At 41.5% G+C, this 15,314-nt stretch overlaps 1 protein-coding gene across 3 annotated transcripts in view; it reads right to left on the bottom strand.

Moving 5' to 3' along the window:
* Positions 1-940: 940 nt before the first annotated feature.
* The window catches only part of MVP (major vault protein), a 28,919-nt gene continuing 14,545 nt past the window's right edge, over positions 941-15,314 (bottom strand). For all 3 annotated transcript variants that reach the window (XM_034419655.2, XM_034419654.3, XM_087893880.1), the window contains 8 exons: positions 12,385-12,623; positions 9,860-10,057; positions 7,797-7,932; positions 6,047-6,258; positions 4,520-4,636; positions 4,163-4,289; positions 1,961-2,149; positions 941-1,229 (listed from right to left, as the gene is read on the bottom strand). In XM_034419655.2, the coding sequence (XP_034275546.1) occupies positions 1,107-1,229; positions 1,961-2,149; positions 4,163-4,289; positions 4,520-4,636; positions 6,047-6,258; positions 7,797-7,932; positions 9,860-10,057; positions 12,385-12,623 (1,341 nt within the window). In that variant the 3' untranslated portion in view covers positions 941-1,106. The remainder of the gene's footprint in view (positions 1,230-1,960; positions 2,150-4,162; positions 4,290-4,519; positions 4,637-6,046; positions 6,259-7,796; positions 7,933-9,859; positions 10,058-12,384; positions 12,624-15,314) is intronic.

Raw genomic sequence — 15,314 nt, 5'->3', positions numbered from 1 at the left:
GATAGTAAGTTCTAGAAGTATCCCAAGTCATTCCAACATCTCTTTTGTAGTTTAAAAAGCATTAACCATTTTTAAATAGTATTAACGCAGAACTAGAATCAACTTTGGTCTGGCACTGAAGCATCTATGCTGGATACTCTACCTAAACACAGTTCTGAGGTAAAAGCCGTATCCATGTAGAGTTGTGGAATTGTATTGTGAACAGATTTTTTTCAAATGCACACAGGCTCTAAGAAGCTGCCTGAAATTTATACTGAGAACTTCAAAGAATGGATTCTTTAACAAAAAAATAATCAGTATATTGACTTTACATTTTTGGAGCCTGAGTTCATTCCTCATATAATACCCGGATGTTATGTGGATGATTTGGCTCTAGGTTGAATGTGATTATTTTGCCAAACTATAACTGAACAAACCATAGCTCAGTGTTACATAAACCCAAACTAAGATTGAAGTTTCCTTTTAATTAGCTACCATAGCTTGTCTGCAAAAACATGGATGACCACTAGATGGTAGCAAATATGCCCACCTATGGCCACTGTACAGTACACCAACCTAGATTTACTTTTGCTGCACTGTAACTGTAGAATTAAGATGGATAATATTAAATTTTAGGTAAGTGGAGAAAGTTGGGCAGGAGGGCCTGGGCTCACCTTCCATTAGTTGATCAATCCATTTTTCCTTGGAGAGATTTGCAAAATTGCATAAGATGCAGAGAAACAAAGATTGCACTTGGCTCAGCATAATGGCTCAGCCTTGTCTCTCTCATCCAAACACCATTGCATGCCTGATGACCTCACAGTGCATGCTTTTCTCCTCACATTCCAGCTTAACTTTCTGCCACAACAACCAAGATTCCACACACACCCCACCCATCCAGGTTCTATCATTATTCCCAGGAGCAATCATTCCAAAAAATGATGAATAACAAAGCAAAGGATGATATGCAACAGAAAAAGACATTTATTTTATACTTTTCCCCCATCAACATTCTGGGGAAGCACAGTATTATATAGCCCATGGTCCCCTGCCATGTTCTTGTAAGGCACTCATTAAGTAATTTAATAGAGAGGATTCATCTGGAGTGGTGTCTTTCCCCCTCCATTTCATGTCTCCGAAGGCTTGGGCAGAATCCCCAGAAGTCCTCCAGCAGCTGTGAAGAGGTTAATAGGAGAAGAACCATCCGTAATGAGGGTGGACTGGATTCCCAGGCCTTGGAGCAATTTGACCTGCAAGGAATAGAAAGCAAAAAATCATGCATCAGGGTTTCAAAATCTCAATTGAATATTTCTAATTTGCTATCATGTTGGGACATCTGAGATGGGTGGCTGCTCCTGCTTTTCTACAGGTGGTCCTTGACTTACAACTATTCATTTAGTGATCGTTTGAAGTTACACCGGTGCTGAAAAAGGTGACGTAACCAGTTTTCACACGACCTTTGCAGCATCCCTGTGGTCACGTGATCAAAATTTGGGTGCTTGGCAACTGGCATATGTTTATGACAGTTGCACTGTCCAGGGGTCATGTGATCAGCATTTGTAACCTTTCCCAGCTTGCCTCCGACAAGCAAAGTCAATGGGAGGCAGAAACCAGATTCACTTAACGATTGCATGATTCACTTAACAACTGTGGCAAAAAGGTCGTAAAATGGGGAGCAACTCATTTTTAACAGCTGTCTTGCTTACTAATGGAAATTTTGGGCTCAATTGTGGGTTGAGATGTCAAGAACTACCTGTAGTTTATTGTGCCCCATGCTTTCTTAGATCAGTAGAAATGTTCACCCCTGCCTTATGTCTTCATGTCATTTGGCCCGGCTTGGGAGTTCTCCAGATATGGTAGAATTGACCCTGCCAGAGTTTCCCAACCAGAACTAGAGGAAAACCATATTGGGGAAGGCTGATCTGACCCTCACTGCCAGTGGGATGTTTTTTTTGTCCCTCTTCCTTTCTCTGTTTCTCACCTGCATCTCTGGCCCAGCCACTGCAATGTCGCGGATAGTGTTGGCTCCGAGGGATTTGATCACAGCTTCAAATTTCTTGACTTCAACAGCAGCCAGAGCTTCTGCCCGGGCCACGTCCAAGTCAGCTTGCTCTTTGGCAAAGCGCAGCTCTTGTTCCCGGGCTTGTGCAAGACGCAGAAGTTCTGATTCCTGGAAAAGTTGAGAGAATAAGGGAGGGAGACAGAAAGATGGACACACAGGAAGAATCCAAACATCAGAGTTGAAGAAAAGGAGCTACCAATGTGATTTCTTAAATACTCTGGCAACAATGCATACAACACCATTGCATACTATTTTTTCCTCTTATTTCTTACTAGAGAAGCTATATCAACTGATGGGACTTCTCTAATTTGCCTTTACTTTCCCCACTAAAGTCCTAATATAAAGTTTACTAAGGTACCCATTCTATAAACGAAATTTATTATCTACATATAAAACAGTGGGTGTCATCTAAAGACTTTTTAAAAGTCTTCTTAGTCTGACAAGCAGCTATCGAGTGCAGGCGCCTGCTGGCATCTACAGCCCATTGAAGAGGTTTGAAGAAAAGATTGGACAGCCATTTTTTCAGGATGCAATAAAGTCTCCTGCCTTGGGCAGGGATTGGGCTAGCACACCTCCGAGGTCCCTTCCAGTCCTATGATTTCATGATTCTATAAATTGTTATACCAGAATAGTACAAAGTCACAGACAGAATCTGACCCTTATAGTTTCTTCTTTGTTATATATCTGACCAGAGACAGTTTCGTCTGTGAGAAAAATCAAACACAAAATCCAAATTGATGCAATGTTTTTGCTAGGAACAACCAAACTTTTGATTTCTCTAGAACTTTTCATCAAGCACGGAGATACAAATGGCAGAAATGGAAAGCAGCAGCAAAGTTAAAGAACTAGACCAGGAATTGTAGCCCACAAGTGCAGTTCAGAACTGGCTAGAAGCTGGAGGCTGAATCAGAAGATGCCTCATATATTTCAGATATAATTATGCCTAGAATTCTGAGAGGGGAAAAAAAACCAATATCCAATACAGGCTTTGTTCTGAAAATTAAAAGCATTAAACCGTGCTTCGACTGGAATCAAGCATATGAAAGCTTAAAATTCAGTGGCTAAAAACAGAGGAAGGAAGGAAGGAATTTAAAACCACATCACACAATTCAGGGGCTACGCCTTGGTCTCCTAATTTTCTCTAAGGGACAGGGCTGGTGTTTCTCAGCAATGGAAATTTGATGAGTAGGGCAATTTTGGAAGCCAAAATGACCAGAAATTGCTACTTTTTTTTTCTAGGCCACTTTTAGGTAGTTTTCAGTACAGGAAGGAGGGATGGTTAAGAAGGACAGGCAGGAATGACTTGCAAAAAAAGTCTACTCCTTCACCAATTTTGAAAAGGCCCCGTCTGGCCTGAAAAATTGAACTTTCAAGCCATTTGTGGATGAAAATTGGAAAGAGAGGCCTTCTGCTCCTATCTTCACCTTTTTTTTTGAAGGAGAAAAAAAATCAAACAATAAGCCTGCTCCAAACCCTAATCCAGTGGATTTAAAGAGGGCAGTCTTGATACGGATACCCTATTCTGTCCATGTATTGCCCTACTTAACTGAAGTACTTAGCCCAGGATTAAGTACTAAGCACAGAAAAGGGGGGGGGAGAGAGAAATGCTTAGGGTGAGTTGGAAAGATGCAAAATCAGTTACTTTATTTTTCAGATACAATGTTTTGTTCTAGCCCAGGGGTCAGCAACCTGCGGCTCAGGAGCCACATGTGGCTCTTTCACCCCTCTGCTGCGGCTCCCTGTCACTCAAAATATGCGTCACAACTGCCAAAGTGCGAAACTTGCCGGCATGCGATTTATTGAGCTTTTCAACCCCCGATAGGCCAACCATTGATAAATTCAAGAAAAGAAAAATTTCAGAAGAAAACAGAATGTTTAATTCAACTACAAATGCTAGTTTTGTGGCCGCTCAAGAAATAGTCAGGCACAGGAAGGGTTTTGTGGCTCCTGGTGTTTTCTTTTCTGTGGGAAATGGGTCCAAATGACTCTTTGAGTGTTTAAGGTTGCAGACCCCTGTTCTAGCCCATGATGCTCAGCACTGGAGGGAAGATTAGCACTCGCAGCCACCATCAAGAAGCTAGTTAGGCTAGAAAGGTTTGTAGGAGGACTGGCAGGACTCACCGTCTCTATGGCAGTAGCTTGAGCCTTCAGCTTGGCCTGCAGAACCGCTCCTTCTCCTTCAATTCGGGCTGCCTCTGCTCGGGACTGGGCCTCTGCCTTGGCTGCCCCTGTGCTCTCCACAGCCATGCTGGGAAAATAGGAAAGGGGGAGCAGAGAGCCCTTTAGAAACTGCATCTCAATATGCAATTGAAGACTAGATCAGCCTCCCTAAACTTGCAACCTCCAGATTTAAGGAGGAGTCCAGCTCTCACAATTCTTAGCTAGCACTGCCTGAGATCTCAGAAAGCAGGAAAGTACTAAGTTTGGAACAAATGTCCATAGTTGGTCCTTAAAACAACATGGATCCTGCACACTCACCTCAATGCTTCCAGTTCCAACAGCTCCTTCCGGGCTCGTTCTGCCTCAGCCTGATCAAGGATTTTCTGCCGTTCAAGACGACCTCGGGCCTCTTGTTCCAGCCTCTCTGCCTCATGTCTGGAGAGAGACAGATAATGGCAGTAGATCAGTGGAAATGAACCCATGATTTCCACTGCCATTTTGGGCGAACTAGTTTGAACCAGCTGAATACCACCTCTGGTACTGAGGTACCATTCTAAGGCATCGGTGAGAATTCTGTGGATTGCTTGATGATTTGAAAGCAAATGGTCAGCCTCCAAAAACCAAGAAAGACATGATGTGATTCTTCCAAGCAGATTTCTTTACTGTTCCTCACCTCTAGACAGAATCTTGCCAAACTAGAGCAGGCTACCAACCAGGGGTGAAATCCAGCAGGTTCTAACAGGTTCTGTTAATATCCTCCCCCTGCCACGCCTACCAAGCCATGCCCACAGAATCAGTAGGGAAAAAATTTGGATTTCACCCCTGCTACCAACCACATAAAACATATACTCTAGGAACTGTTAAGGAGGAGCTGCCTTCAACCTTTCTCTCACACGAACTGTCAGAACTGTGGGGTTTCTTGCTCCTTGGGAATGCACCCCCTCCATCCTGGGAATCCAGATGACATTCCTTTACAGCAGGGGTGGGCAATTGTGGCTCTTTTACAACCTGTGGACTTCAACTCGACAGCTTGGCTGTCTCAGGAATTCTGGGAGTTGAAGTCCACAGGTTGTAAAAGAGCCACAATTGCCCATCCCTGCTTTACAGCAACAGACTTGGAAATTCGAATGGCCACAGAGAAAAAGCTTAGGAGTTTCAAAGTGTCCTTAAAGTGACAGAGCTACAGTTGAATTAGGACAGCAAAAGGAGACATTTCAGAAGTCACAGAAATGTTGTTTGTCACATATCTTCATATCTGACTCTTTCTCAAGCCAAGAAAAGTAAAACAGTGACCAAAACTAAGAACTTTTCTATATAGTGGTTTTGCTTATTCAAAAGGAGGGGTGCCCTCTGTATCAAAATTTCTTTTTTTCTGGAAGCTCCTAAAACCTTCAGCAATCCCTTTCATTTCTCTGGCTGGAGGTAGAAATCCATAGTCTATGCTCACTAAAAATCTGTAATCACCACAGAATAAATGCAGGTTCTTCTGTTACCTTTTTCTGCAATCTGAAGAGATCACCCACCCTTGTTATTCCCTCCTTGGGGAAAACAGCCTTAATCACCAGGAGACTGTGAGTTCTAGTCATTAAGCTGGCTGGATGACTCTGGGCCAGTCACTCTCTCTCAGCTCAACTCACCTCTCAGTATTGTTGTTGTGGGGAAAATAGGAGGTGGAAGGAATGTTAGGTATGTTCACTGCCTTGAGTTACTAATAATAAAAGTGGAATAAGAATCAAATAAATAAATTTAAATTGCCCAGAGATTCTGGGGCAAGTTACACATATTGTTAATAATAAGAAGTGAATAGAGGGGACCTGGTTGCTTCCCACACCAGATGTTCCATACCGAGCAGCAGCTTCCTGAGAGTTGGTGGTGATCTCAATCGCGAGCTGCACACTGCGCTGGAGGGCGTCCCGTGTCCGTTGGTCCACCGGTTCCACACTTTGAATGTCAACACTGCTGATGACTAGGCCATTTGGGGCAAAGCGCATGGAGTTGCGCAGGGTCCCTTCTCCATCAAACCCGAAGACGGCAGCACAGATCAGACGATTTGAGTTCTAGGAACATCAATTTAAGTAAGAAAATTCAAGAATAGGAATATGAGATATTAACCCCCTCAAAAAGTTTGTCAAATCTTTATTTGTCAGTGCACAACATACGTACAATGAGATTCGTTGAGCTCCATCAGTGCACCCCCACCCCCAACATAATACAACTCACAGTGAAGAGAAAAAATCCCTAACCCAATAAATCATATTAACAAAACACCCGGTCCTATTGGATCAGTGTGAACATGTTACACATTGCGCCGGCCTTGCAGTCCATCATACTAAGTAGTTATGATGTTATTTCTCATTCAGGAGTCTGACAGCCCACGGATTAAAACTATTATTCAGCCTGTTTGTGCATCTGGCTATATTTCTATATCTCCTTCCCAATGGTAGAAGGGTAAAGAAGTGATGGCCAGGGTGAGAGTTATCCCTGAGAATTTTCCTTTCACCTCACAGTGACTTCTCTCAGTCACCTAAAGCAGTGTTTTTCAACCTTGGCAACTTTTAAGATGTGTGGAATTCCACTGCCAGAATTCTCCAGTCAGCATACTGTCTCTGGGGAATCCTGGGAGTTGAAGTCCATGTATCTTAAAGAGTCTGAGGTTGAGAAACACTGGCCTAAAGTACATTTTTCCTTCAGCACTCAGGTCACCGCATTCCCACCTGGAAAGTCTTTCTCTGCAAGGAAACAACCAAGCTCAGAGAGCATCAAGGACCCCTCAAGTCTTTCTCTCTTGGTTTTATCTTACCTGGGTGACAAAACTCCAACCAAATTAGACTTCTTTGTAGTTGCATGGATTTTGGCAGTCCTGGAATCAAATGTCTATTCTCTGTCCTTTTGTTCCTTGACATGCAGCAAGGAGGAAAAGACTGATAAGAGGAAGAAAGCAGTCTAAGGACAAGAATCTTCCATTCTTTCAAGGCCTCCATTCCAGCACTGGCAGTTCGTTGCTTCTGAGACCACAGCTGACTTGGAAGCAGCAGTGGAGAAGCTATAGCAGCAGCTCTTAATTCCCCTTTCCACTAAAAAGAAAGGGAAGCTGTATTTTTAACACTTGGTTTTGAAGGGCAGTATACCAAGTTTAAAAGTAAATAGGGATTTACATGTAAGAGAAGTCACCAAATCCACAGAATCTTGAGGGGTGAATGGCAGAGTTTCTGGTGGGACAACAGTCATGGAGGAGAAGCTAAAGTTAATAATAACAACTTTATTGTCATTGTAGATGTATACACAGTATACCCATACAACGAAATCCACTTAACACCCAAAGACCAGGTCCAACACACATAATAATCCCCAAACATACTCCGACCCACCACAATTCCCCACCCCTAAACCACTCAAACATCCACACAACAGACCAAGTAATGCTGTCCAACAGCACACTGATGGTGGCCCTTTAGTTCATTGTTGAGTGCAATTATAGCTCTGGGATAAAAACTATTCAGAAAACATGTGGTCCGAGTTTTAATTGTTATGTATCTTCTGCCAGAAGGCAACAGTCCAAAAAGATTGTAAGCAGGATGGGAAGAGTTAAGCTCACCTTATGGAAATCATCAAAGGTGACAGCAGCCACAGCTCCCCGGATGCGTGAGGCCAATGTCTTACAGGCATCACCTATGAAATCTGGGACTGAGAAAAGGCGGGTTGCTTCAGCCGCTGAAGGAATTTCAAAGTGCCTGATGGGAAAACATCCACAGTTACAAAGAAAACCTGAGAAGATGACAGTGAAACCACATGTCCATGGAGATTCCCAGTCATCCAGGTCATGGTTGTCCCAAAGGTGCTTTTTTCCCCCCAAGAAGCAACTGGACTTTCTTTGTTTTTCCTTGAAGATGTTTCACTTCCCATCCAAGAAGCTTCTTCAGTGAGGCTTCTTGGATGAGAAGTGAAAGGTCTTGAAGGAAAAACAAAGGAAGTCCAGTTGGCTCTTGAAAAAAAGCACCTTTGGGATTTACAAGCCACAGTTAAAATCAAACATCACTTAGTGTCATGCAACAACTCAGACAATAGTTAAATATTTACAAAGCAGAAATTTAAATAGTTCATTAAGAAAATCAGAATGGAGAATTAAGGCAATTAAATAGATTTGATAAAACAGGCGTACCATATGGCATTGGCATATTTAGGATTAGATCACATTTAAAAATGAAAGGAGCTTTAAGATCTACCGGTAGTTGAAATATGTTAAGGATAATTTAAATAGCTAGATGGCCTCTTATGCTTTCCAATTGAAAAATATACTTCTGACCCAAAGGTGTATTTTTAAAGTCATCCAAGGTTCATAAATGTTGTATAGATATTGCTGGTGAGAGCAACCATTTTTATATTCCCTGGGTAGAATAGTTTGACGACTTAGTCACTTCTAAAGGAAGAGAAACAATATTTTTAACACTTGGTTTTGAAGGGTAGTGTACCAAGTTTAAAGTTTCATTTTTTTAAAAAAAATTGCAAAGTATAAAACCACAAATAATCACCACTTTCTTCCATTTCAAGGTAAGGAATATTATACCAAGTGCAAAAACAGTTCAACAAATAGTGAGCAAAACACAGATAGAAGGAAACCTAAATAAAATTAAAACTGTACTGTTGCAGGCTATTATTTTGTTGATCTATATATTTATGGACTGTATCAGCTGCCCCAATCTGTTACTACTCTTGCTGGCTTGCAAAATACAATGGTAAAAGTACTGCAGAAACACCAAACCATGCAAACTTCTGGAAATCCCATAGAATTTCCTGGCAGTAGAACTATCATGCCTGCCCAGAGCTGAGCGTGCCCCATTGCTGAAGGTTTTCAAGAAAAGAGTGGACAACCATTTATCTGAAATGGTATGAAGATTCCTGCCTTAGGCAGGGATTTGGACTAGAATAGAATAGAACTGGAAGGGCCCTTGGAGGTCTTCTAGTCCAGCCCCCTGCTCAAGCAGGAGAACCTATACCATTTCAGATAAGTGACTGTCTAGTCTCTTCTTAAAAACCTCCAGTGATGGAGTGCCCAAAACTTCTGAAGGCAAGCTGTTCCATTGGTTAATTGTCTTCACTGTTAGGAAGTTTCTCCTTAATTGATTCTCTCTTTGATTAGTTTCCAACCATTGTTTCTTGTCCTGCCCTCTGGTGTTTTGGAGAATAACATGACCCCCTCTTCTTGTGGCAGCCCTTCAAATACTCGAATACTGCTATCATGTCACCCCTCATTCTTCTTTTCTGTAGACTAGCCAAACCCAATTCCTGCAGCTGTTCTTCATATGGTTTAGTCTCCAGGCCTTTGATCATTTAGAAGACCTCCACAGTCCTTCTAGCCATATGATTCCAGAGGTGGGATTCATCCGGTTCTGTCCGGTTTGGGAGAACCGGTAGTGGCAACAGCAGGAGGCTCCGCCCACCCACCCAGACATAATGCGCGAGCAAAGAACATGCATGGAAGGCCTTGTGCATGCACAGAGGAAGCGCATGCACTCACATTTGTGAGCCGGTAGGGAAAATAAGTGAATCTCACCTCTGTATGATTCTATAATTTTTACAAAACCAAAACACCAGGTAAGGGATCTCATTCTAATCAAGACCTGGGCCAACTTTCAATCCATCCAGTTACACTTCACTCACCAGTTATAGGCCAGCTGGAGTTGGAGACGGGCATGATCAGCTGTTTCAATAGTGATAATGTCAGTGCAGAAATCTGGCCCCAGAAGGAGGCACAGAGAACGGCGCATGTGGGGGCGCTTGGGTCGGCCCCCAGAGAGACTCAGGACTGTGAATTGCTCATCTGGACCTAGTAGCACGAGTTCTGGTCCAAAAACCACCCTGGAGGAAGGAGAAGGTCATATTAAATCCCAGAGGTTCAAAACAGCATTTGATATTGTTACCTAGAATTTTAGCCTTCATTATTAGCATTTTTAAAAAATGAGCGGCGTGGTAGCTTAGTGGTGAAAACCCTCGCCTCCCACTCAGAAGGTTGAGAGTTCAATCTTAGGTAGCGGCAGATGTTTCTCTCCTAGGGCGCAAAGAAAAAAATATCTGCTGTGAACTCTGCATTGTGTCAAGAAGGGCACCTAGCCAGTAAATGCTTAGCTCCATTCCGTCACCCCAAGTCTATCCCAAATTAAGGGATTACAGGATGGTAAAAAGAGAATTTATTATTAGCATTTTAAAAAATTATGTTAGTATTTTTAACATGATGGCCTAGGCTACTTTTTTAAATTCAGGAAAATTGTTTTGTTTGTTTTTTTCCTGCTTGGTCAGGGCCATTTCTTTTGGAATGGGAGAACTTGTCTTTTCTGCACCAAAGTCCTCGAATACACTTGCAAGTTTTAAGAAAGGTACAGAACTAGATGGGAAAGAGTAACGTAACCCATAAATGTGCCACTTATGGAATCTTATGTAGAATCAATTATTTCTGGTACCCAACAATTTAACATGGCATGAAATCTTCTCTAAAGCCAAAATTCTTTTGCAATGCTTATTTTCATATTTCACATCTCATTTGTTGAATCCTTCTTAGTCAATATTATTTTCTTCTAACCAGTAAATTAAATTTTATTCTTTCTGATCCCCCGGGACTATTATAATGAATCCATTCTCAACTTAATATAATTATATTAACTTCCTAGCAGCATTAAGAGCATCTGTATTCTTTTAGAAAAAGAGTACTAATTTAGTAAAATGTAGGGAGAAAAGGGAGGGAATCAGAGACCTGAACATATCCACTTCTCAGCCTTATTGAACAGGAAGAAACACAAGAGGCTGAATTTGTGAAGAGAAGTTTTTATTAAAGATATGGCAGCCCTTTATTAAACCTTTAAAGGGCTCTCTTACCTTTAATTTTGCATGTTAAAGTTGCAGAACTGAGAGCACAAATTGGTGTCTTTATTGAAATATACCGCTAATAATTAAGTTAGCGGGGGAAAAACCACGAAGGCCTTGCAGTGAAATGCAATAATGTGGCTATTAATACTGGGTGAAATTAACTGGGTTATCTGGGCTAGCCATCACAAAATTAAATCCCGTATGTATATGGAAGGCGGCCAGATGGTAGTATTACATTACAAGTAGTATATGTTATACTTCTTGAATAAAAGACAGAAAATAAATGAAAAATATAATATCACAAAAGAGAAAGAATCCAATTCCCAACAGCAGTCAAACCTATTTGTCAGGAACCATTGGAACTTGCAAACATCATTTCCTGAGCCCAGCTGTGTCAGCAGCATTCCCACAAGTTTGTCCAGCAAGGTAGAGGCAATAACAACGGGCCAAGAAAACTGATTCTTAAGAATGTGCCATCCCTAGTCTGGCTCAGACAGAGTACAGGTAGTCTTTGACTTATAACCATTATCATATTTTATGGAGTATAAGACGCACCTTTCCCCCCCACACACAAAGAGGGTGAAAATCTGGGTGCATCTTATACTCCGAATGTAGCCAACGGAGGTTTCAGAGGCTGAAAAAAGTATCAGAAACAAAGCTTCAGAAAAGAAGTCCCCAAACAGTGCTTCAGAGGCTTTTTTTTCTGAAGCTCTGTTTCGGAGGCTTTCAGAGGCAGAAAAGAAAGTTTTTTTCTGAAATGGAGTTTCAGAAGTTTCAGAGGTAGGGGGGGAAAAAAAAAGCAACCAATGAACCTGTTGCTAAAATTCACCTCTGGGAACAGCTGATTGGGGGTATTCCGGAAGGCTGATCCACCTGCCAATCAGCTTTTTTCTTATTTTTCTCCCCAAAAAATAAGGTGCGTCTTATACTCCGGTGTGTCTTATACTCCGAAAAATAAGGTAATTTAGTGACCGTTCAAAGTTATAATGGCACTGAAAAAAATGACTTCTGACCAGTTTTCACACTTAAATCTTTGCAGCAGTCCCTTAGTTGCGTGACCAAAATTTGGCACTTGGCAACTGGCATGTATTTATGACTGTTGCACTGTTCTAGAGTCATGTAATCACCATTTTAACTTTCCCAGCTTCCCAACAGGCCAAGCCAAATGGAGGAAGCTAGATTCACATAAGGATGATTCACTTAATAACTGTGGCAACAGATCATAAAATGAGGTGCAACTCACTTAACAATTGCCTTGCTTAACAACAGAAATTTCGGGCTCAATTGTAGGCAGTCAAGGACTACCTGTAGATGAATTTTCTCACCTGGATTTACGCTCCTTGTAGTCGTAAACTTGCACAGCTGCGTTGTGGGGGACACGGTAAGACACAGTCCGTGTCTTATCACGGGGCAACACAACACCCTTGTCTGAGCTGTCTTTGGAACGATCGAGAACTGGATCCCTGCCGGTAGTCAACAAATCCTCCACGTGGCCAGGCAGGTATTTCTCCCATAGTTCCTCATCCTGAGACAGCATGTAAGAGTGACCAATCACAGCTCTAATCTGGAAGAGAATGAGGAATGGTAGGAAACATAAGAATACATAACATCCCCATAAATTTAGTAGAATTTCCTGGGCAATCTTCTTTATTTCAGAAGCGTTACGAAAATGAGGTCTCTGTTTATAGCTTTGAAAGAATGAGGATGTCTCCATGTTACAAATTGTTTTCCCTGCAGCAGTATGGAAGTGAAAGTTGGATTTTCAAGAAATGTTTTGACTCTTTTGAACTTCAACGTTGGAGGAGATTTCTGAGGGTAGACTCAAAAGCAAACAAAGGGATGATAAAACAAATTATTGTTCTCGTCATTAACATCGATTTAATCTATTCTTCATATACGTAGTATATCTATATGTATTTACATATTCCGTTTATCCTTTAACAAGACTTAAATCATTGTATTTTGGAGAAGTTATGTAAAGATCCCATTTCCTTAAGAAGCCTATAATGCTGGGAAAGGAGGAAGGAAAAAAATGAAGAGGATTACCAGCAGCAAGGTGAATGGACAATTGCGGTGGACTGTCAGAAGACTCAACGCTGGAGACATTTCATCCTGGAGAAGGTTTATCTATGTGGTTGCTGAAAGTCAGCACTAAGCTAATGGAACAAGAAGAGAACCAACCTAGAACTAAGGAGAAATTTCCTGACAGTTCGTTAATGTAATTAATCGGTGGAATGAGTTGCCTCGAGAAGTGTTGCTCCAAAACTGGATATTTTAAAGAAGAGATTAGACAACCATTTGTCTGAAATGGTATAGGATTTCCTTCCCGAGCAGTGGGTTGGACTAGAAGACCTCCAAGGTCCCTTCTAATTCTGTTATTCAATCAAGGTAATAGAGAAACCACAAAGCAGGAGCTTTTCTTCAGGGAAGAAGCGAGATTACAAATAAGATTTTGAACAGCACTTAAGATAATAATACCCAGCGCGGCCTTTCTCCATTGTCAAGACTCTTTTACAATGCTTATTTTCAAGCAATTGTTTGGAATATTTCTTTCTAGCCTTCTGTGAAAGGTTCCTTTTTGCAGGCCCTGGACCTTTATTATTTTCATTTCAGGCTTAATAGAGATGAGTGATAAATTATTTTTCTGCAAATCAGAAGTACCATAAGTAGAGGCATTATTTGCTTCCTGAATTTTGGTTTTTTCAAATAGGAGGAGGAGGGGGAGGAAGAGGAGAAGGAGAAGTGCTATTACAGTATTTTAAAAATGGAACTAGAGCCACTCATCCTTTGCGGATATGCAGAAATAAATTTACAATCATTCAAATATATTGAAATAGAAACCATGATGGCATTTTTGATGGCATATCAGTCTTTTAACACCTCAATACCGGTAGTCCTTGACTTACAACCAAAATTGAGTCCCAAATTTCCATAGCTAAGCAAGGCAGTTGTTAAGTATGTTTTGCCTCATTTTATGACCTAGAATAACAGAATAACAGATTTGGAAGGGACCTTGGAGGTCTTCTAGTCCACCCCCTGCTCAGGCAGGAGACCAGAAACCATTTCAGACAAATGATTATTCAATCTGCTCTTAAAAGCTTCCAGTGTAGGAGTATCCACAACTTCTGGAGGCAAGTTATTCCACTGATTAATTGTTCTGACTGGTAGGATATTTCTCCTTAGTTCCAGGTTGCTTCTTTCCTTGATTAGTTTCTATCCATTGCTTCTTGTCCTGCCTTCAGGTGCTTTAGAGAATAGGCTAACCACCTCTTCTTTATGGTGGTCCCTTAGATATTGGAACACTGCTATCATATAAGCAAACCACTGCAATTAAGTGAATCATATTGTCGAAAAGTGAATCTGGCTTCCCACATTGACTTTGCTTGTTGGAAGCCTGATGAGAAGGTTGTGAGACTGGTGGTCATGAGACTCCAGAACAGTGCAACAGTCATAAATACATGCCAGTGGCCAGTGCCTGAATTTTGATCATGTGACCGTGGGGATACTGCAATGGTTGTAAAAAATCATTTTACGATTGTGAACAACAATCATAAGTCATTTTTTTCCCAGTGTTGTCGTAATTTTGAATGGTCGCTAAATGAATAGTTGTAAGTCAAGGACAACCTGTAGCTCATAAATTTATCTGATTTTCGTGCATGCATTTTTGAGAGGGTTTTTTGTGTGTGGGGGGGGGAAGGGGGCACAATGTCATTCTTCAGACCTCAAGCCTCTTCCTAAAATGGGTCTTGGGTCCCATGTGCTTTTTGGAGTCTAGGCCTCAGCATGCTGTGCGGACTTTGGTGCAACTCCAAACTGACCAAATGTTTGAATTCCAGATCTTCCTCCTCCTTTATAAATCAGTGTTTCTCAACACTCCAGGCTGGAGAACTGTGGAAATTGAACTTTATACACCTTAAAGCGATTGAGAAACACTGGTATAAACAGAAAAAAAAGGTGAATGTAGGAAAGAAGTCATATAGAAGACAACTCAGAGTCATCTAAGCTACAGAACTCTTAGGACCTCATTGTCAGGCCCAGCCCAAGTTCAATTCTTTATACCATATTGACAGAATCCTGTTAAACCAGTTCTACTCTCACACTAACAGATATACCCTGGGAGTTTCTAGGGAGTGGCTATCCTAAATCTCTTCCTCTGTCTCCAATGTCTTACCCTCCCACAAATGTGCTCCCTCCTTCTTGGACAACAGAGACTTCACTCTAGTCCATCACACCACCTTTTCCTTCAAAGACACAA

The sequence above is a fragment of the Pantherophis guttatus genome, chromosome 4 (genome assembly GCF_059756535.1).
Source record: "Pantherophis guttatus breed Tessera chromosome 4, ASM5975653v1, whole genome shotgun sequence".
In the NCBI taxonomy this organism is placed as follows: Eukaryota; Metazoa; Chordata; class Lepidosauria; order Squamata; family Colubridae; genus Pantherophis; species Pantherophis guttatus.
This window is presented reverse-complemented; position numbering and strand designations above follow the sequence as displayed.